The 23,392-nt window shown below is 48.4% G+C and overlaps 1 protein-coding gene across 1 annotated transcript; it reads right to left on the bottom strand.

Annotated features, from left to right (window-relative positions):
- Nucleotides 1-1,638: 1,638 nt before the first annotated feature.
- LOC135810697 (Krueppel homolog 1-like) lies at nucleotides 1,639-23,138 on the bottom strand. The gene is made up of 2 exons (XM_065324186.1): nucleotides 22,744-23,138; nucleotides 1,639-4,730 (listed from the first exon to the last, which is right to left on the bottom strand). The coding sequence occupies exons 1-2, from the start codon at nucleotides 22,871-22,873 to the stop codon at nucleotides 2,662-2,664; spliced, it is 2,199 nt and encodes a 732-aa protein (XP_065180258.1). The 5' UTR covers nucleotides 22,874-23,138; the 3' UTR covers nucleotides 1,639-2,661.
- Nucleotides 23,139-23,392: the final 254 nt, after the last annotated feature.

Here is a 23,392-nt window from a genome sequence, read left to right as displayed (position 1 = left end):
TCCACCATTGTGGTCCAACTCATGTCCGAGTCAAAATGCAGGCCAAGGTATTTGGCAGATGTGACTACTGGTAGGACTTGTGAATTGCATACAACATTGATGTCGAGGGCTGCAGCTCTATGGTGTGGTATGGCGAGTATCTGCGTCTTGGTCTCGTTAAGGATCAGTCCACGTTTCTTCAACCAAGTGGCCAGGTACTGAACTGCTGCAGTGAGGCGCTGGGAGACAACTTCTGGCTGTGGACTGCTCGCACGCAGCGAGATGTCATCAGCAAACTGAATAGTGGTGACGTCATGAGGGGCAAGGTCGCCGGCAATATCCCTCACATACAGAACGAAGAGCAAAGGTCCGAGAACTGACCCCTGAGGAACCCCTGACTGGCTGTCATAAGTTGTACTTCTGGTTTTTCCTGTCTCCACGTATTGCCGGCGATACATCAAGTAGTCTGAAAACCATTGCAAAAAGCAGTGCTAGTGAGACCCAGTTCAAAGAGGTCCTCAACCAGAATGCTATGCTTTACCTTGTCGAAAGCTTTAGACATGTCGACAAATGCTACTCCTGTGTGCTGTGCCAGTTATGCCTCTATTTCTAGCACTTTCCTTAGATAGTGGTTCACATGAACTTTTCGCTACTCTAGAACATGCATACATGATGTACTGGAACATGCAAGGCATAGTACCACTAACTCTGTCTTCATAGCCAGCAATCGCATGTCATCTCGTACATTGAAAATCAACATAATTTTGCGAATCGACCTTTTTTTCAGGATCACTTTTCAACGAGGACGAAGCAAAGTCGGCCGAACGAAGCCTAGAGGAAGAAAATCACCCTCTCCACTTCACCATCACGATACTGACATAGCTACGAGATGAAACAACTAAAAAATCCACAAGAAAACTGTACGACCATCATCGCGCTGACTTTGGTCTGACTTTGGTCTGAGAATTTCTATCACGATCAAAAATGTACGAGGAGCACTCAAAAATCAGCCACAGACGTACCTTTATCGCTCTCTACTCCTTTTTCAAGGCAGAAAAGTCGACTCTCCACTTTCAAACCAGGAACCAGACATACCAGTGGTCCTTTTCAGCTGCTCCACGAGCGCAGGAAATGTTCACCAAGGGGCGCAGAGCAGCATCCATTCCAGAAAAAGAGCTAAAATACGAGTGAGACTGCATGCCTGAGTACATGAGTACATGTATGAGTACATGCAGAAAATAGTCAATTTCAGCGTTTCTGCTCCAAACAGCAACTAGCTTCGACTAGAAACAAAGATTACACCAAAGGATCAAACAACAACCATTTTCTGCAGTTTTTTTGCAGATGGCTTCCTTGTGCTTGGCCCAGCACGCCAAAAATCACACCTCGGAGGAGTACAAAAATTACAACTCTCAGATGTCCTCGATTGCTGGCCATGTGTGCTTTCTCAGTCTAGCCACAAATAACTTTAAAAGAAGCGTCTCAAGTTACTTTCTTATGATTTTTGCTCACGAATACTTCGCTATCGAGTATTGTTTTCTATGATGTGCTTGCACATCTGTACTTCGAGTACTGGCTCACAAAATCCCATATGAATAAGAGGAAAACTCCATCCCATTATTTTGAAAACAGATACGATAATCATGAGTGTTTGAAGACTCAGCGCCTGAGACAAGACTTTCTTCAGCAGCTGTAGAATATGATAGGCCAGCATTAGTATTGACACATTTCTGCGGGATGAGCAGATCAGCCGAAAAAGTGAACTAAAAAGAAACGGGTACTATGGTTACTAATTGGAGGGGAAATACCCGATCCTGACAGTGAGTGGGTAGAAACCAGACTGAAGGCAGTGCGGATTAGGATGTTGAGCTGCAATTCTACTGATGCTACATACATGTGGCCAGCACCATGGGTGATGTTAGTGAAGACAATATGCGGAAAATGAAATTGACGAGACATTTGAAAAAGGAACTTCTACAAATGTGGCAGTCGTCTGATTGACTAGTCCCACAGCCTAATGAGCAACACCCCGGCTCCATCTATAATGAAATAACCTTGAAAACATTCAGCGTTGGACAGCGTTGATACGATAATTCAATATCACAAAAGCGAGTATTGAACTTGCATCTGTACACTTCATACCTCTTTTTTGAATTAGGTAATTATAATAAAAAAATTGTTAACTCCGTAAAACTTAGGAGTTTTGATAATAATTACGTTGAAAGTGATGATGTGCCTTAAAAACCTTATTGACAGTGTTTAACACGTCCATTCACGAAGCTGGCTGCAGTGCCATTTTGAAAAGGCAGTTGTCCAGCTCATGAGAATAGTGCTTTCAAGCGGTGTAATGTTTGTTTGCTTAGTATTGCCTTTTTGGGAGGTGTCTTCGTGCTGACAGAGAGTGAGCGTCATGCGAGGGCAGTACGGGGTGCAGCTATTGTCCTGCATGATTGATTGATTGATTTTATTTGGATTCGCGAGACCAAACGAGCAGGAGTGCTCAATAACAGGGTAGCGAATGGTTGAGTTGTGCTATGTGACAATGTAGTGTGTGCGTGGAGGGGGGGGGGGGGAGCTGCGGAGGCCCAATACAATGTAAGGGGATGGGAGAGAAGGCCAGCGGAGAGTCAAATTCAGAAGAGGGAGGAGAGAATAGCTGAAGTACACGGTTACTGAGCGAATTCAAATAAACCAAACAAACAGCAAAACAAGTACACAGCTCACGAGAATAAAGAGGACTGGATGAAATAGTGTTGGCTGAGCAGTTGCCGAATGCTGTGCAAAATGCTGCTGGTGCAGCTGCATCGGCGATGGGAGAGAGTGCTTCTGTGCCTGATGGTTGTGCGTCTGAGACACAGGTGATGACTGGTGCTGCGGTGTGTGAGCCACCAGTGCCGGCAACAGCGATAGCTGTGTGTGTGTGGGCGTCGGCAGCTGATGGTGGTGAGTTAGATAGATTTGCGACTGCTGACATTGGTCATGTGATGCCTGGTGCTGCTGATGCTGCTTCTGGAGCTGCTGTTCTGGATGTTGATGATGAGGTTGTTGCTGCAACTGCTGACGTGCTGCCGGGTATTGGAAGTGAGTATGTTGCTGCTGAACAAGCTGTCTGTTTTGAGTTAGTTCTGGCACAGCTGCTGGCACAGCTGCTGCTTCTGTTGCTGCTGTTGCTTCTGGCTGTGGTGGCGGCGGCTGTGGGAATGTCTGTATGGAACATGTAGGCAAGGGATCATTTATTGTTGCTCTACTGCCTAGGCTTGCCACTACTAGGTCACCCTTTCCGGCATTGTCATGGCATACTTCACTGAACACCGCATAGCTATCAGACGGCTGTCCAGGTGGTGTTGGTTGTGCACTGTTGACCAGATGACTACCAGCAGTTGCCTGGGCAGAGTGCAAATGATAAGGTAACTGAGGCAAAGATGACGTGGATGTTGAATTCACAGTCAGCATGCTTGAGGACGTTCCCAGTGGTAAGTGTTGCGGCTGTGCAGGCTGACACTGGTCCATGCAAGTCACAAGTGCAAAACCTTGTTGTTGATGTTGGTGCTGCTGCTGCTGTTCTTCCTGTTGTTGATGGTGGTGGTGCTGGTCTGCAAGTACCTCATCGGATGAAATCGAACTGCCATGATCACTTTCTCCGTCCACAGCAATAGAACCATCCGCAGACGGCAAGCCACTGTTCTCTGCGCTGGTGTCCGTGGTACTGTAGGAAAGAGCATTACCGCCATTGGCTGCATTTCGAGCATCATGCTGCTTAGTGTGCTTTCTAAGCGAGCTCGGGTGTGTAAATCTCTTCGTACATCCTGCTGCCCTGCATTGGTAGGGTTTATCATTCGTGTGCACGACCATGTGCTTCTTTCGATCCGAGGAATTTGCGAATCTTCTCTTACAGTCCGGGAAGGTGCAGGCAAACGGCGTTTCCTTTATGTGGACTCTGTAGTGTATCTCCAGGTTTTCGGCTCTTGCGAATGCTTTGCGTGTGCAGTCTTGATGATTGCAGACAAAGGGTTTTTCCCCTGTATGAACTCGTATATGGTTGACAAGCTTGTACTTGGCTTTAAATCCTTTCTTGCGTGAACACTGGTCCCAGTGGCAGATGTGGACGTTGCCATCCTCCTTTTCGGTAGTGTCCTGTTGCTGGAGATGAACGTTGCTTATGTGCTGCGCTAGTTCGGTGACACTATAGAAAGCCAACCCACACAATTGTAGACCGTTGTTTACACGCCATTCGCACAGGTTTCTGGGATGTCCGCCAAACAGTGGAGGGGCAGAGGGGTTGTCCAGTTGATACTCGACGCCTTGTGCTAGATGGTTCAGTGGGGTCTGTGGAAAGCCGGCGTGCATTTCCGCAGGATGGTTAGAGCTGGCCATACTGCCGTGCATTGCTGGGACACAACTCGGCAGATAGCTGCTAGCAGTGGCATGGAAGTGGTGACTCATTTGCTGGCTGTAGGGAGTCGCAAATTGTGCTGGTGATGACATAACACCAATGGTTGGTTGAGGCTGTGGTGGGAGACCCAGTGTTGACTCCACTAATGATGGTCTAAGCCCCACAATACTACTGCTAGCTCCTCTGAAGCCACCAGTGTTGATAGGTTGTCCAATAAGGCTGTGCTGCTGACCAACAGGCTGCGGTTGGTTTGCAATAGGCTGAGTTAAGCTAATGTTGGGATCAGGCTGTACTGGACCGACATTTGTCCCTGCAGCTTGCAGCCCTGGCTGTACCTGTTGATGTGTCCCATCGAATGCTGTGTTACAAAACAAGGCAAGAATTGCCAATGTGCAAATAAGGTATTAAAGATAGCAATTGTTAGATACTTGAAAACACTGACTGAAGTGGTCCCGCAGCATAGATGTGTGCTTAGTTTTACAATAGTGAATTGTCCCTCAGCACACATTAATTTTATGAAATCAATGGTCCCTGCGATGGCACACACACACACACACACACACACACACACACACACACAAACACACACACACACATACACACACACACAGATCATGCACACATACGGGCACACAAACACACATGCGCACACACACACACACACACGCGGACACACATGAACATAATTATGCACACATGCACGCAAGCACAAACCAACATGCACGCACGCACACACACGAATACACGTGTCATACAGGTACCGTTGAAGCAGTCATGTACATGACTGTACACACTGCTCTCTGAAGTAGCCAAGGACCTCGTTCTACATGGCTAGTACCAGGGAGTAGTATTTTACTACTCCGTGGCAAGTGAAGGCTAGGCTAACGCCGATGCCAACGCGAAAGGGCTGATGATGATGATGATGATGATGATGATGATGATGATGATTTTTTTTTTTTTTTTTTTGATCCCACCTTCCAACCCGGCAAATATTTTGATTTTGATAAAAACGATTCAAAGCCTCTCAATTATTTAGTACTACTTGATGTATATATAAGAATAATAACATTAGTTACACTTTCACACCAAACTAGCTCGATGATGATGATGATGATGATGATTTTTTTTTTTTTTGATGATGAAGAAGCCACTTCTTTGGGCAAACAAAACACAATTTCCCAAGATGAAGGAGTGGAACCCTACACAAATAATAGTTTAAATGAATCCACAGCAGCACGCAGCAAAGCAAAAGACAGCCGACAGCGGAGTAAACCAATGACCTGGGAATAGTGAGATCCCGATGACTCGGCCTGCATCTGGCACAGTCTCTTGAGGAACACATTGCACAGCCTCCCACAACCACCATGCACAGAGAACACGAGAGGTGTGAAAGCGGCTCTTTCTACATTTGTGACTCTTGGCCCATATTCGTTCCACTTACGCCGCTCGTGCTGCTGGTACAATGCAGGAAGGGTTCTGGACCCGTAGGAAGGAGCATCTGGGCAAAATACCCTTACATCAAAAAAAGCTTCCTCCCCACGGGTCCAAAACCCTCGAGCGGCTATGTCCAGGCGCGCATCCTCTCGGCGGTTCGTTGACCGAAGAGGAAACCTCTCACCAGAAAGAGGTTGCAGCGCTGGTTCTGTCGAAACGGCAGTGCAGACTTCAGTCAATTCCCTCGCCAGCAGGTCACGTATCTCGTTATGACGAAGTGTCGGGAAGCCGCCCCTGGCGCAACATAGCTGATGATGATGATGATGATGATGATGATGATTCTTAATATAATGCCATTTGGTTTTTCCCCTTTTTATTACTCTGTGTTCATTGCTTGTTTTTGTATTGATTTACTTCCTTGACTGCTTTTGTGTTTCATCATTTTCCGGTTGGTTTTGTGTTGATTTCCCCTGTTCACTTTACATATTGTAATGATATACATTTGCTTTGCCCGTAAAAGAGGCTTTTCTCATAATTTATATTTTATATTTTTATGACCTGATGTTTGTTTTTTATATTTGTAGTTCTATTGTTGACATCTTTTGTCTTTTCTTTGGGTTAAAAGGTTAACTTCATCCTCGTTTTCTTATTGCCTTGTATTGGAATTTGCCCATAAAAGTGGCTACGGTGTGATAATGCATTTTAATATTTCGTGTTTTAACATTATTTTCAGAAAATTGCTCTTACAATACCTTGCGTTTTATATTCATAATATTGTTGCCCGTAAAAGCGGCTTGGTCACATGATGATGATGATGATGATTTTTTTTTTTTTTTTTTTTTTTTTTTTGATGGTGATGAAGCCACTTCTTTGGGCAAACAAAACACAATTTCCCAAGATGAAGGAGTGGAACCCTACACAAATAATAGTTTAAATGAATCCAACGCAAAGATCGTTTTTCCATGAAATACAACAAATGAACACCATTCTCATCAATCTTTTTTTTTCAAACTTTGGAGCAGGGTGCAGGTTTTCGCGCTCTGAGGCTCCCACAGTTTCTCGCCAGGAAACCGGCATCAGGCCGGCCTGGTTTCAAACATTAGGTATAGTAGTAGTAGTAGGAAACTAGGTAGACATCGGATAGCTTTGGCCTACCTCCGCCATGCCTCCAGCAAAAGCTGCCGTTCGCGGGCTGACGGATTCGGAGGTAAAATTGTTGTGCTCCCTCCCCGGGATCGAGTCTTCGATTTTAGACGTAGTAAAGACGCTGGCAACATTTGTGACGGAGTCCGCAGACCGCGAGACACGACTAAAGAATAGGATTGATGATTTATCGAGGCAAATTGCAGGCCTGAACGAGGAGGTTGTCGCCCTCAGGGAGTCCGCCATTGTCGCAGCAGGTGCTTCTCCCCTGACTCCTCCAGCAGTTGCCCACAACCAGCACAGCCAGCGTACGATGGAGAGTACAGCGGGAAGAACCAGCAAGCGTACCCGTACTCGCGCAGGCCAGGCTGCCACGTGTACCACTGATGCAGACGAACACCGTAGCACTTCCCGTAGCGTGGGTGACCCTGCCAGTGACCATGAAACGTCAACGGAGGATGAGAACAAGTCCCAGGCAATTGAGCGGCCCACTGTCAAGCCCAAGCCACTGAAGCTAGAGCCAATCACGGATGACACGTGGAAACTGGTATCAAACGAACCTCACAGAGTGAAGAAAGCCGTAATCTATGTGGGCAATTTGAACTCACATAGCAGTGAAGAAAGTGTCAAGGAATTCACTGAGCAACGCTCTGCAGCAGTAAACAAACCGGTGAAGGTTCACCAGTGCAGCATACACACCACAGAAGATGGGAAAGTGTCTGCCCGCTTGATGATCGATGCGACTGACCTTGAAATCGCCACTGCGCCAAACTTTTGGCCTCGCCCACTGTACGCGCGGGTTTGGCGCCACCGTGAGCGTCCCAAGGGGGACACCTTGTCCGGCTCACACAGTGACACTCTCAGTGATGCTCCAAAGGGGGACACCTTGTCCGGCTCACACAGTGACGCTCTCTCCGAGTCCTCCGACACTCAAGCTCAAAGCTCCAATTAGATCCTTTCGGATCCTGCTGACGAACACATTTGGACTACTGAGTAAACTTGGTGACTTTCACCATGCTGTACACGTTCACCAACCTGACATTGCCATTGTCACAGAGAGCAAGCTAACCCCTGAGAAGGCTACTGATTCCGAACTGTCCTTGCCTGGGTACTACTCCCCACTGCGGAAGGATCGAACAGCTCATGGAGGAGGAGTTGCGGTTTGGGTTAAAGCCAGTCTGGCCCTCCGAGAACTCGATGACATCCAGGTCGGTAATGAGGAGCTAATCTGGCTGAGTGTCAGAACTGTGGATAAGAAGTCAGTGGCTGTGTGTGCTGCATATCGCTCTGGCTCCTGCCACGACAATGACATCAGTACCCTTGAAGCCATCAGTGCTGGCATTGACCTGGCCCGTAAATCTTGTCAATATGTGGTATTGGCTGGAGATTTTAACGTACACAACGTGGATTGGCTCGGCAGCACCAAGACAACTCATGCAGGTGTGTACACTGAAGACATGTGTGCTTTTCACTGCTTGGAGCAGCACGTGCATGAGCCCACCAGGGGCCTTAACCCACTCGACTTAATAATGACTGACCTACCGGGAGATGCGACCGTCAATACCTTAGCACCTCTGGGAAACTCTGACCATGCCTGTGTCCTAGCTGACTTTCATGTAAGTACAGCAGAGGAACCACCAGTGACCAGAACTGTCTGGCGTTACCAACGCGCAGACTGGGACAGACTCCGCCACTTCTTTAGAACAACAGATTGGCAGTCCACTGTCAGTGATGATCCTGATGCAATGTGTATGCACTTGACCCAGAATATTCTGGAAGGAATGCGCCGATACATACCGTCTAAGCAGTTGTGCATGAAACCATCTAACCCCTCTTGGTGGACACCGGAATGCACTGAGGCTGTAGCACAGAAACAAAGAGCATGGAGGAGACTCTGCGCCGACCGGTCAAGTGCCCAGCTGCAAGCCCGTTACAATGTCGCCAAGCACTCGGCTAACCATTGCCTGGCAACTGCCAAGCAGGCATTCACAGCAAGCCTGGCGCAGAAGTTAGCCTCTGGGTGTATGGCGTCTGGTGAATGGTGGCGAACCATCAAGAAGGCCTCTGGCCACGGAAACAGCCCATCCATACCTACTCTCCGCAGCACCGATGGTACGGAGCACGACACCAACCGCAGCAAAGCAGAGTGCATGGCCGAACACTTCGCCAACAAATGCAGTCTAGGGGCAGACGACCTATCCGCTCCATTTCCTTACGTCCGACCACGTACTGACCGCAACCTCTTCACCGTCCGGTTTCGCGAAACCACAGTCGAGCGAACTCTCCGCCAGCTCAACCCCACCAAGGCCACTGGTCCAGATGGGATACCTGCCCGCGTCTTGAAAGCTTGCGCTGCAGAATTGGCACGGCCGCTTTCAAAACTATTTACATGCTGTCTTCGCTCCGGTAGTCAGCCACAACAGTGGAAGGTTGCAAACGTAGTTCCAGTCCACAAGCGCAAGTCTAAATCGTCGCCATCAAACTATCGACCAGTGTCGTTACTGAGCATCCTCTCCAAGGTCATGGAGACCATAGTCAACAGGGCAATGAGCAACTTCATGGAGACGAATCACGTCCTGTCAGAACGGCAATTTGGATTCCGTCGCGGCCACAGTGCAGCAGACCTGCTGACTGCTCTCCACCACCAGTGGGTGCACACCGCCGGAGATAAAGGAGCTTCTCGAGTGCTGGCCATCGACATTGCTGGAGCATTTGACCGGGTGTCTCACACTGGTGTGTTGCACAAGGCTAGAGTGTATGGCATCTCGGGAGACCTGCATCGGTGGCTCCAAGACTACCTCTGCAACCGCACACTTCAAGTCCTCATCTCCGGCCAGACATCAGCCAGACGCCCAGTTAAGGCTGGGGTGCCACAGGGCAGTATCCTGGGGCCCACCTTATTCTTGGTCTACGTCAACGACCTTGAAGACCACCTCCCAATCGGCTCCAACCTTGCCTCATTCGCCGATGACACAACCCTATACGCCGAAATTGCAACGCTCGCTGCTGTTCCTGACAACGCTAGAGTACTCCAGGCTGCTGTCGACCTAGTATCCAGTTGGGGCTCGGATTGGAAAGTGCAGTTCGAGCCAGCCAAGTCTCAGGCCCTTACAATTTCCCACCATCGTCGGGACTGGCCAATACCCCCCATTGTCTTCAATGGAACTCCTGTCGAGGAGCAGCACTCCATCAAAGTACTCGGCGTCACGTTTGACCATCAGCTAAAATTCAGCCAGCATATCCGAACTGTTGTAGTCCGAGCAACGCAGAGACTTGGAGCCTTGCGCAAGGCATTTCACTTGCTGACTATTCCTGCCCGGCTTCGAGCCTACAAAGCCTTTGTCCGGCCGGTTATGGAGTACTGCCCAATCGTCTGGATGGGGGCAGCTCCTTCCCACTTGAATCGGCTGGACTGGGTGCAGGAGCGAGCCATCAAGGCAATACATCCGCAATGCTGGCTTCCTAGCCTCATAATTCGCCGCACCATCGCTGCCCTCTGCCTCCTGTATAAAGCCCTTTGCGATAATTCTCCCGCTCTTCTCTCGAGAATGGCTCCACCCCCGACACACCAACCCAGGACCACACGCCTCACCCTCCAGGCTGTACGACTGTCCACCGCGCATCCCCATCAGTTACAGAATGTTCTTCCTGCCAATTCCCGGAACAATGTGAGCCGAGCCTTTCCCCACTCCGTCATCCCAATTTGGAACCAGCTGCCTACCTCTATCATTCCCCACCCATTTCACCCAAAGAACATCCAAAAGTTCAAGACAGCAGCTTATCACCATCTCCTCAGAACGAACTGGCACTGGGCCACTCATAGCATACGCGAGTAAGAGGGTACAGTGTCCTACCCTGCTTGGACATACATGTAATCTCTCCTCACGGACAGTCTCCTCTTGAATTTAAAAGTCTAACAGCGTTCACATCAATATTCAACTTATTCTTTTGCTCACTGAGCAATACAATCTTTCCATTTTCTTTCTTCTGTTTTCTTTTACAATTTAATCCTCCCCACCCAATATCCCTTTGGTGCGTCCATGGAGCTATGAAGCCGAGACCTCTGGTCGGCGGAGCTTAATGGGCCCCACCACCACACTCCATCATTCACCCCAGTGTCTGGAGATATGTGGATTTTGTAGAAAAAAAAAAAAAAAAAAAAATTACATGCTTAAAGGCATGAAAGCAACAAAAGAGCAACAAAAGGGTAAGCGCCATACCAATCCCGCATGCACAGTCAGGACACAGCACGATACTTAACAAACTAGACCTGACTCGGCCACGGCAATCGAGACATCATGAAAACATCTCGCCGGATGGTGGTACCGTGACCGAGCCCCACGTATGCACAACACAGCAGCACGCAGCAAAGCAAAAGACAGCCGACAGCGGAGTAAACCAATGACCTGGGAATAGTGAGATCCCGATGACTCGGCCTGCATCTGGCACAGTCTCTTGAGGAACACATTGCACAGCCTCCCACAACCACCATGCACAGAGAACACGAGAGGTGTGAAAGCGGCTCTTTCTACATTTGTGACTCTTGGCCCATATTCGTTCCACTTACGCCGCTCGTGCTGCTGGTACAATGCAGGAAGGGTTCTGGACCCGTAGGAAGGAGCATCTGGGCAAAATACCCTTACATCAAAAAAAGCTTCCTCCCCACGGGTCCAAAACCCTCGAGCGGCTATGTCCAGGCGCGCATCCTCTCGGCGGTTCGTTGACCGAAGAGGAAACCTCTCACCAGAAAGAGGTTGCAGCGCTGGTTCTGTCGAAACGGCAGTGCAGACTTCAGTCAATTCCCTCGCCAGCAGGTCACGTATCTCGTTATGACGAAGTGTCGGGAAGCCGCCCCTGGCGCAACATAGCTGATGCTCAACTGAGAACAGCTCACCACACACACAGGTTGCTGGTGTATTGGCTAGCGGCCATGCATATCTCAATGCCAGAGCATCCCGGAAGTCCCGGAAGTCACGCTTGGTGAGACGATGATGATGATGATGATGATGATGATGATGATTTTTTTTTTTTTTTTTTTTTTTTTTTTTTTTTTTTGATGGTGATGAAGCCACTTCTTTGGGCAAACAAAACACAATTTCCCAAGATGAAGGAGTGGAACCCTACACAAATAATAGTTTAAATGAATCCAACGCAAAGATCGTTTTTCCATGAAATACAACAAATGAACACCATTACGTGCTTAAAGGCATGAAAGCAACAAAACAGCAACAAAAGGGTAAGCGCCATACCAATCCCGCATGCACAGTCAGGACACAGCACGATACTTAACAAACTAGACCTGACTCGGCCACGGCAATCGAGACATCATGAAAACATCTCGCCGGATGGTGGTACCGTGACCGAGCCCCACGTATGCACAACACAGCAGCACGCAGCAAAGCAAAAGACAGCCGACAGCGGAGTAAACCAATGACCTGGGAATAGTGAGATCCCGATGACTCGGCCTGCATCTGGCACAGTCTCTTGAGGAACACATTGCACAGCCTCCCACAACCACCATGCACAGAGAACACGAGAGGTGTGAAAGCGGCTCTTTCTACATTTGTGACTCTTGGCCCATATTCGTTCCACTTACGCCGCTCGTGCTGCTGGTACAATGCAGGAAGGGTTCTGGACCCGTAGGAAGGAGCATCTGGGCAAAATACCCTTACATCAAAAAAAGCTTCCTCCCCACGGGTCCAAAACCCTCGAGCGGCTATGTCCAGGCGCGCATCCTCTCGGCGGTTCGTTGACCGAAGAGGAAACCTCTCACCAGAAAGAGGTTGCAGCGCTGGTTCTGTCGAAACGGCAGTGCAGACTTCAGTCAATTCCCTCGCCAGCAGGTCACGTATCTCGTTATGACGAAGTGTCGGGAAGCCGCCCCTGGCGCAACATAGCTGATGCTCAACTGAGAACAGCTCACCACACACACAGGTTGCTGGTGTATTGGCTAGCGGCCATGCATATCTCAATGCCAGAGCATCCCGGAAGTCACGCTTGGTGAGACGAAAGCCATGCTCCGCCAGGGGCAGCACGCTCAGCCATGAGGATGATCCTTTCTCCGTGTGTTCTTCTATTCGTCGCTTCGTCATCTCATCGCTCGTGTCCACTATTTTGTTCCTGGCTGCCTTTGCGCGCTCCCGGTTTTCGGTGTGGACGACACGCTTTTTGTGACGCATTTCATCGATCATCCTCTGAAAGGGGGTACCAGCACCAGCAACATCAGCAGCCACATCCGGTCCAGGGTTTGAGTTGCCAGCGACCTCCCGCGGCTGCACCTCCGTTGCCGTCATCGTGGGAGTGGGAGACGCTCCACCACGGTCAGCAGTATCTGCAGAAGCCGGCACATCTCCAGCGAGAGAAATTGGATCGCTATCCTTAGCGAAATCGCCCAGAACCTCCTTCACCATAGGTCCGGACACTTGCTTGGAGCCCTGCTGCTCAAACCGTGGTCGAGTCGTGAGGTCCGGAAGGGCCATCCCACCATCCCGTGTCGGGAGCTTTAGAATATCAATGTCTTTCAGAGGCACGCTCGGTTGTCCCACGAGCTCCGGTAGAAGTGAGGAGTGAAGCTCCCGCTCCAACGGCGCCAAGTCCTCCGCAGAAACAGACATAGTTCGAAACACATAGTTCCATCTGTTGACTAAGCCATGGGTCAACGCAGAGTATGCTGCATGCGGCTCTGATGCGGCATAATTTGCTAAAATCTCTGTATGTTTCACCCACTCTTCTACTTTTGTCTCTTTGAATTCTCCGAGGAATGCCTCAGTCCCGATAGCAGCGCCCAGATACTGTACGCCACGAGACTTGACGTGGATAGTTGTAACAGGTTTAATCAAACTTGAAAAGTAAGAGGCCTGGTTGAGCGTGCCTCGACCAGTTATATGCAAAATGTGATAGTATACATGTGGCAATGGCGCCAATGAAGGTGCTAATAGACAGGCGTAAGACGCACGAGGTGCGAGGGAGTGTAAATTTAAAGAGAACAGGGGAAAACTGTTACATCATCCCCCTCCTATGGAGAGGAAGGAGCTTATAACCCAAATGCTCAAGTGGAATAGAGTACAATAAGCGCAAACACGTGCGAGACGAAAAAAGGCTTCGCACTGAAGTAACACAATAAGACGACTGAAACTCCATGCAAATAAAGTGTAATAAGCTCAACAAATGTGTAAGGTGAAACTAGAAGTTCAACTGCAAAACTCAGCGGGCAGAAGCCAAGGTTTTGTACTTCTGAAGTGGAACAATGTCATTACCAGATTCATCCAACAAATAATGTTCAGGCTCCCAAGTGGCATCAGAGTAGCCTTGCCACTTGACTAGGTACTGAAGCTGATTCTGCCGACGGCGGTGACTGAGAATGTTCTCCACCACATAGCGGGCATGACCATCAAGGTCCGTGATAGGCGGAGGCGTAGGCTGTCTCCTATTAGGAATAGCGTTCTTCTCGTAGGCACGGAGTGCCGACACATTAAATACCGGGTGACAGCGGCTGGTATGAGGCAACTTGAGCTTGTAGGCATTCGGGCCGACCACATGGGTTATAGGAAAGGGGCCAAACCACTTGGGGCGTAATTTATGGGATGGTCGGTCCCGAGCTTCAGGAGTCAGGAGGAAATCCCGGTAGACCATTACCAAATCTCCCACCTTCAGCTTTCCCTCGACCCTTGTCCGATCTGCATAGAAGGCCTGACGAGCTTGAGCTGCCACTAGCGCATCTTGTGAGATCTTGACCGCGTCTTGTCTTGCTTGCAACCAATCAGCTGAATCTCTGCCTCCCTGAATAGGGTTGAGGAAGTCGGGTGGCGCTCTGGGATTTAGACCGTAATTTAAGAAGAACGGTGTGTTTCCTGTAGATGATTGAGTAGCGCTGTTGATAGAAAACTCACAGAGAGGTAGGAGCATATCCCAGTTATCTTGTTTATGATTTACAAAAGCCCTCAGCACATCCTCTACTATTCTGTTTACTCGTTCAGTTAGGCCATCTGTCTGAGGGTGATTGGCAGTACTAAATGCTAGTTTCGTTCCTAAGCGATCAAACAATTCCTGAAAAAATGCTGCCGTAAATCTTGGATCACGATCACATACAATACTAGAACTCAAACCATGAAGTCGAAATACATGTTGAATATACAGATCAGCACTTCCTTTAGCGTCAATAGTAGAGGAAGTAGGTGCTAAATGTACACACTTTGTCAAGCGGTCTACAAATACATATATAGCATCATGACCTGTATCGGTCCTAGGCAAACCCATGATAAAATCCATCGAGATATCTGCCCACGGCTGACTGGGCACTGGTAAATTCTGCAAGAGACCAGTTTTTAGCTGGCCGCCTTTAACTCGTTGGCAGACGTCACATGACTTGACAAACGCCTTTACATCCAGTCCCATTCTGGGCCAATAGAAATATCTAGAGAGTCTGAAATAGGTGCGATCTCGACCGGGATGCCCCGCAGTCACACAGTCATGGTATTCTTGAAGCAGGGCGAGTCGGAGTTTGCTACTCTTTGGAATGCATAACCTGTTCTGTGGTGAAGATCTGAGATAAAGATAACCGGGTGTTTCATTTAGAAGGTAACGGTCGTGCAGATTGTCATGGCTTGAATTTTTCAGTCTCCTGATAATGGGAGCAAGATCCTTGTCGCACTTGTAACCGTTGACAATTAACTGCGCTAAGTCTGGATTAATCTCTAGGGTATGCTCTATGGCATTCAACTGAATGTTAGGAGGATAGGATGACCCGCCTATTTCAGAATCACTGAACAGATCTGGACGGCGTGAAAGCGGGTCGGCAATGTTTTTCTTTCCTGGTTTGTGAAAGACCGTAAAGTCATAGTCAGCTAAAAACTCTACCCATCTTGCCTCACGCTTGGTGAGAGTCGGTTTGGTTCGTAAATAGACAACACCCATATTATCAGTCATCAGGTCAAAGTGGCGGAATAGATAGATTCTCCAGCACTTTAATGCAAATACCACAGCCAACGTTTCCCTCTCGGCCGCAGTATAGTTGCGTTCTGCAGCTGACAGTTTCCGACTACAATAGGCTACGGGATGCAAATCCATATCTTCTCCCTGCTGCAGGAGCACACCCGCCACGGCAAAGTCACTTGCGTCAGTTTCTACCATGAAGCTTTTCTCAACATCGGCCAGTTGCAACACTGGCGCCTCGAGTAATGCTGATTTTAGAGACTCGAATGCCTTCTGTCTAGCAGCGCTCCATTCAAAGCGTGAATTTTTTCCGGTGATTCCTTCTAATGGACGAGAGATGGTCGAGTGTCGATCTATGAACCTTCGGAAATAGTTTGCAAAGCCAAGAAACTTCCTCACATCAGTTACTGACGACGGAGTTGGCCATGTTTCCACAGCACTTATCTTCTTGGGATCAGGGGAAATTGATGTGCCGTTGATTTTATGCCCCAAGAAGAGAACTTCTCTCACGCCGAATTCGCATTTAGACTGTTTGCAATACAGCTCACTATTTCTAAGTGTTTCTAGAACTGTTTGAAGATGATGCTGATGATCTTCCCAGGTCTTGCTGAAAACTAGAATGTCATCCAAGAATACTACAACGAATTTTCGGAGATGCGGTTGCAGAATAGAGTTCATGAGAGACTGAAAGGTGGCCGGGGCATTAGTCAGCCCGAATCCCATGACTCTAAATTGGAAGTGGCCGAACGGCGTATTAATGGCCGTCTTAGAAACATCCGAGTCTTGAATTCTGATTTGATTGTAGCCTGACCGCAAGTCCAACTTGGAGAAATATGCACTGCCCTGGATCGTGTCGAATAAGTCATCAATATTAGGAAGACAAGCTTTGTTTTTGATCGTAATTCTATTCAATTCTCGCCAATCGCACACCATTCTCAGAGTACCATCCGACTTTTTCACAAAAAACACAGGTGCACCGTATGGCGACTTACTTGGCTCAATGAATCCCTTCTCAAGTAATTCTGATAGCTGTGACTGGAGCTCGTCCATCTCTGGTTTCGGCAGGCGGTAGGCGGGTCGAGACGGTGGTCTGGCTCCATCTTCTATCTGGATTTCATGGTCGACTGGTCTCTTCGGTGGAAGCTCATTCGGCAGCTCGTCTGGAAATAAATCCTGGTACCTCTTGAGCAGGTTCTGGATGTCTTGTTGCTCTGATTCCTGGAGTTGTGGCCCGGAACGATTCTCCTCGTTTGCAGCAGTGACCCATGCAAGAAACCCCTCGGCTCCACTCCTCAGGGCATGACGAGCTTGTCGGCCACTGATAAACATGCTTTCCACAGATGGCCGGTCGGCTGTCGGCGGGTTAGCTGAAGGCAATTTGGCAACAAAGGGCTCACCGTCCAACTGAACTTCGTTCGTACGGAAGTTGATGCTGGGGTTGTTCCTTGTAAGCCACGGCTTGCCAAGAATAGCGTCGTAGCGAGTCAGGGGATACACAGTAAAGTGCTGTTCCTCACTGAAGCCCCCGACTGTCACCCTTAGCGTGCGTGTGGAAATCTGCGGGACCTCGCTGGTCGAGCCGTCCGCCAATGTTACGCTCAGCACTGCTGAGCTTGCATCCGTGTCAAGATGATGCTTTCGAACAAAACTGTCTGCAATGAAGTCATGCGTCGAACCGGAATCTATCAGCATCACTGCACGGCGACCGCCGATCTTTCCCTGTATGCGCAGTAGGTCGTGTTCAGGTTCATTGCCGACGCTGACGTTGCTGACATGACACCTTTCTGCAACGGGACAATTTCCTACAGCTATGGGTGTCTCCGGCTCCGTAGGTTCCTGGAGAGCAACGTCTTCAACCTCCAGAGCTCCGAACCGGTTAGCGACTGGTACCGGCGTGGGCGCTTGGGTCGTCGCCAGTAAGCGCACCCCCTTTCTTACTGGCGACCAGCGTTTGGGTAGCGCTGTCCACCCTCAGTACAGTCTTTAGCGAGGTGGCCTGGCTTCCTGCAAGCAAAGCAGTGTCCCATTGCTCGCAGTTGGACACGCTCTTGGTCCGTCAGCTTGCGGAGGCCCTGACCACGGAAGCTGGGCACGGAACGCGACTCTCTACTGGCTGGTGGCCCCGACGCCGGTGGCCCTGACGACTGCTCCACGGTGTTTGCTGCCATGACAGCTTGCTCCAGGGTACGTGGATGCTCACGCATGACCTGTCGCTGGATGTGCGGCACTAGACCCCTGACGAACAGCAGCGCTCTGGTGTGGTGGTCGATTTCCGGCACTTGCAGGCTGAGGCGAGTGAAAGCAGCAATGTATGCGTCCAGCGACCCGCGCTGCGCTGCGGAAATTAGTCCCATACGCGATGTTTCCTCGTTGTGCCGTGGTCCGTACACATCGCCAAGTGCCGCTTTCAGAGCAGGCCAGTCGGAAAACACTTGGTTAGCTTCCAATGCCGCTATCAACCAAAGACGAGCGTTTCCAGTCAAAAATCCTGCCGCGTAGTCGACCCTCTGTGCCGCATTTGGGAGTGCCAACGACCGTAGGGCCATGTCCATTGCAAACGTCCATTCTTTGAATGTAGCGGAATCTCCTCCAAACACAGGCGGCTCTTTCGTAAGGCGGGGTGTTGGCTCCCACGGTTCCGAGTTCGGATGTATCGTTCGGTGTCCTTGGCTAACGCGCTGAGCGGTCTTGATATCGTTTATCAGCCGAACGACGAGTACGAGGAGCGTAAGCAGAGCGACCAGAACACCTGCCAAAAGCAGAGTAGTAACCATCCTCTGCTACCAGTGTAACAGGTTTAATCAAACTTGAAAAGTAAGAGGCCTGGTTGAGCGTGCCTCGACCAGTTATATGCAAAATGTGATAGTATACATGTGGCAATGGCGCCAATGAAGGTGCTAATAGACAGGCGTAAGACGCACGAGGTGCGAGGGAGTGTAAATTTAAAGAGAACAGGGGAAAACTGTTACAATAGTTGTGTCACCAAAAGTCTCGGCAGCCAAGGACTCAAAGCCAGGCTTGACGAGTAGTTGCGTTTTTGTTTCGTTGATGTTGTAGCCGTATTTTTGGCCCTCTTCCTTAAGGAGGTTGTACCACTTTCGCAATGGGGAGAGCCCTCCGGCAGCTGCCGAGTCATCTGCAAACCATCCCTGGCACACATCTGCAACATTGGTTCCGACTGACTTGACGAGAGGGGTGAGAGCCGTGGCATAAATGGCCATCGCAAGAGGGTCACCCTGGGTTGTGCCCTCCTGTGACAATAAAGACTGGCCACCACGCACAAAGAGGGATGCAGGGTCTTGGTAAGTATTCATCATCATCATCATCATCATGATGATGATGATGATGATGATGATGATGCTGAAGTACCCACTAGTAATGGGCATACTACGCACCCGTTTGTCTTTCTGCTTGCTGCGATGGGCAGTCACCTGCTTCCGCGGTTGCCGCGGTTCGTACGGCAAGAGGCGACAGCCGAACTCATTTCTGGCCCAGTGCCGCCAGGCGGAGTAGGGTGCTGCCTTTGGCCTCAACTTAATATAATGCTATTTGGTTTTTCCCCTTTTATTACTCTGTGTTCATTGCTTGTTTTTGTATTGATTTACTTCCTTGACTGCTTTTGTGTTTCATCATTTTCCGGTTGGTTTTGTGTTGATTTCCCCTGTTCACTTTACATATTGTAATGATATACATTTGCTTTGCCCGTAAAAGAGGCTTTTCTCATGATGATGATGATGATGATGATGATGATGATGTAGTAGTTTTTATGACCTATTGTTTGTTTTTTATATTTGTAGTTCTATTGTTGACATCTTTTGTCTTTTCTTTGGGTTAAAAGGTTAACTTCATCCTCGTTTTCTTATTGCCTTGTATTGGAATTTGCCCATAAAAGTGGCTACGGTGTGATAATGCATTTTTATATTTCGTGTTTTAACATTATTTTCAGAAAATTGCTCTTACAATACCTTGCGTTTTATATTCATAATAGTGTTGCCCGTGAAAGCGGCTTGGTCACATGATGATGATGATGATGATGATGATGATGATGATGATGATGATGATTTTTTTTTTTTGATCCCACCTTCCAACCCGGCAAATATTTTGATTTTGATGATTTTGATGATGATGATGATGATGATGGCTAGTGCTACACACCTATACTAGCCTACAGTACAGTACACGTAGTGACGTACTACAACTTTTCAAGCATTACTATCTACTTATAGAGAATAGCATGACATCACGCTGGAGTAGCAAGTAGGTTCCTTCCAAGCCCTTGGCTCCCAATACTAGAAACAGGCACAAGCTTGAACCTGAACACTTCTTTCGATCAAGTGTGGTCTACACCCAGTCATGAGCTAGTACTAGTACTAGTACCAGTACAATGTATTGCCTACTATTGGACTTGAACACCTTGATACTGACTAACTTGATAGTGAACAAAACATGAACGACTTGCAGCTGTACATGATGGCTTCTTTTTACACTCTACACATGTTTTGCAGTATCAATATCCCCCCCCCCCCCCCTGACCACTCATTACATGTACATGATTGTAGTTCCGGATTTCAACACGAAGAGAACATCATTTTTCAACACGAAGAGAACATCATTTATCACACAGCTTGCGGCAGAGATTCCCCAGATAGTAAGAACGGTCCTTTGCAGTTTCTGATTTCATGCAGGAGACCCAGAGCAGGTGTAAACCTTCCGAACCCTTAGCGACCTCTCTCTGCAGCCGCACAACATGTTCCTCCGTTCTCCCTGCCGCTTGGCGACCTACAGTTTAGAAACTGTGATGCACTCATCGTACTCTCTGCTGGGGCTTCTCTCCTGGATCCTGCTTCACTGTGGAAGGAATGAAAGTCATACAGCGAGCTTCCCGTCTTGACTTCTAGAAACCATCCTCCGAACCACTCCACAGCACTGAATCTGCCAAGTACTAGTACACAGCTTCCTGACTACCTCCAAAGAAGTACGTGATTGGCTCAGCTGTGTGACACAGAAACGTACATTTGCCATCCTCTGCTCAGCTATCAACTCCCTAACGTTTCAGTGCAATGTCCCCTGAGTGCCGCCTTTCCTCAACCTCAGTTCGAAGTAGAAGACTTTGCCTTGATTGGTTGCAAAACCCAGTGAAACGGTCTACAAAGGTCGCACCGCACTTGTCAGTATCCCGGAGTTAGTGCATTCAACCAGCAATACCAGCACAGTTAATATACCATTGGCGATGATTTGCTTGTGGGCACCAGTAGATCCAAAGTTTCACGATTGCCACGCAATCATACTAGTTCTTCGCAAATTCCCACGCAATAAGTACTGTTTACTTTTCGTTTCAAGCGGCTCGTTGACTACTGCATTTTGGGTCAAGAAAGGATAAGCGACAGTGAGTAAACCCAGCGGCTAAAATGCACTCATTTCGCCCGAGCATTCTGACTGTCTCTGTGGGTAGTTAGCTGATTCGTTGCTACTGTTTTTTGCTTGACCTTTACTGTCAGTGTTGTGCGCTTACTTTCTACACATTGCCGGATCTGCAATTAGGAAATGACATTCTAACTGCGTGAGGAAAAGGAGATTCGCTGACTTGTGATAACGAGGACATGTTCAATATAAAAAAAACTGCTTGAAATAAGAGCTCTCCTTCTCTAGCTCTCCCGACCACTGGCAGGTTGTGCAAGAGCCTGATCCATGGCAGGTTGCTGAGGTCTAGTAGAGTGGTTGGCCGTGCTAGGCTGTCAAGGTCCGATAAAGTAACTGGCCATGCGAAGCTGCTGAGGTCTGACACCCTAGTATGTACATGTACATGTACATTCCGCTAACTGCTACATCAGATCAAAGTGCAGGGTGGATAGGGACTTATCACTATGCATAATTATCGTTGTCCAGCCCAGTCGCTCCATCAAAGATTCCTACCATGAGTGACAAACTAACTTCTCATCGTATAAAACTATAATTTACCACCTTTCCACCCTATAGTAAAACTTACTGCACGACTGTATACATAAGTTGAATTCCAAATTCAAAGTCATACTGCGAGGAAAATTAGATCTTCATTTTCGATTGGTTATACACAGCAATGAACACACAGAAAATTCACTGACAATTTTTTTTAATTTTCTAGAAAGGAAAAATTACCAAGGAGCTACAAGTTATGCTATAATGTCCACTAACACCACCAGTCACTGAACAATCAGCTCATGCCATAACTTTGCATGACACTGACCGACGGTACTGACGTTCTACAACTAACTGGCTATCAGCTCTAGCAAGCCTCGGATGCGCAGTCCAACAGCCTTCCAAATAATTGGAAGGTCCTAAGTTATAATGACAACATAGGAGGGGAAGGTGAGGGGAGGGAGGTGAATTGCTCACTAAATCCTTATACAATCCTATTGGGCTCTCCATCCCAGTCCATTCTAACAGGCTTGATAAACATTTACACTGTCTTGGCCAGACGGGGATTAGATGTAGTGACTGTGTTCCACAGCTTCTACTGACTGACTTAGACAATTCCATGCCGTGATTCACAGCTCGTTTCACACACACACACACACACACACACACACACACACACACACACACACACACACACACACACACACACACACACACACACACACACACACACACACACACACACACACACATGAAGTCCCATCCACGCTAGAGAGCAGAAACTAGACAATTTACAAAGCAAATAATATAACGGGGCAGAAACCATGTCTAGCAGGATAATATTCTCAAGTTTTTATCCGATACTGGAAGCACATAAAATCCCAAGACATTATGTACAGAGCATACAGGTGCAAAATCCCAAGACATTATGTACACTAGGTTGCAAAATGTTCGACTTTCGTCCTTACCCTGTACAGTAGGCATCTTTTGACGTTGTGAGTCCAACGGCGGAAAATACTGCATCGTGTATCTGGGTAGTTGAGCTCCCGTCATCCCTTGGTGGCCTTCTGCTTCTGACGTGTTCCTTGAGGAAGACATTCCGAACGTGACAACTAGGGCAGTGTCAAACAGCCAACCGAGTCTCTGCAAATTGGCTGTACTTTTTCGACCACAATGGTAGCCAAAACTAGTGAGGTGACTGGCTTGTCCAGAGAACAGCAGCAAGTTCTGGTCCGGGAGATACGGATAGAATCCACGGAACGACAGGATAGTCCTGATCCACACTATTACAGGAGAGTGACTGCTGGAGTCTCGCAACGTAAAGAAGAATAGGAGATGACCCGTTGTGAAGCGTACTCGTGGCCTTTGACTCGACGAATGGTGCCGTTTCTGCTAGTCAGAGGGTTATATTGTTGCGAGGAATCTACCTATGAAGCAAGTATGCGCTAGTGCCGGCTTGAGTCCACGGTGTTCGTGACGTCATTCAACAGGCATTACTTTACGCCTTTGTCTTTCGCTGTCGCCGGCAGTAATGTATAGCAGTAGAGATCGCACATTGTACAACGAGCCGTTCTGAGTTCGGTATATTTTTAGTAGCAGTGGGTAGACTTACTGCAG

The sequence above is a fragment of the Sycon ciliatum genome, chromosome 2 (genome assembly GCF_964019385.1).
Source record: "Sycon ciliatum chromosome 2, ocSycCili1.1, whole genome shotgun sequence".
NCBI classification, from domain to species: Eukaryota; Metazoa; Porifera; class Calcarea; order Leucosolenida; family Sycettidae; genus Sycon; species Sycon ciliatum.
The sequence above is the reverse complement of the archived record's forward strand: the minus strand, read 5'-3'. Positions and strand labels throughout refer to the sequence as shown.

Bases quoted from the DNA above. Each gene is read 5' to 3' on its own strand.
- LOC135810697 (XM_065324186.1), bottom strand. From the start codon at position 22,873: ATGTCTTCCTCAAGGAACACGTCAGAAGCAGAAGGCCACCAAGGGATG. The intron at 4,731-22,743 runs GTAAGGACGAAA...TTTGTAACACAG, and splicing joins AAAGATGCCTACTGTACAGG to CATTCGATGGGACACATCAA.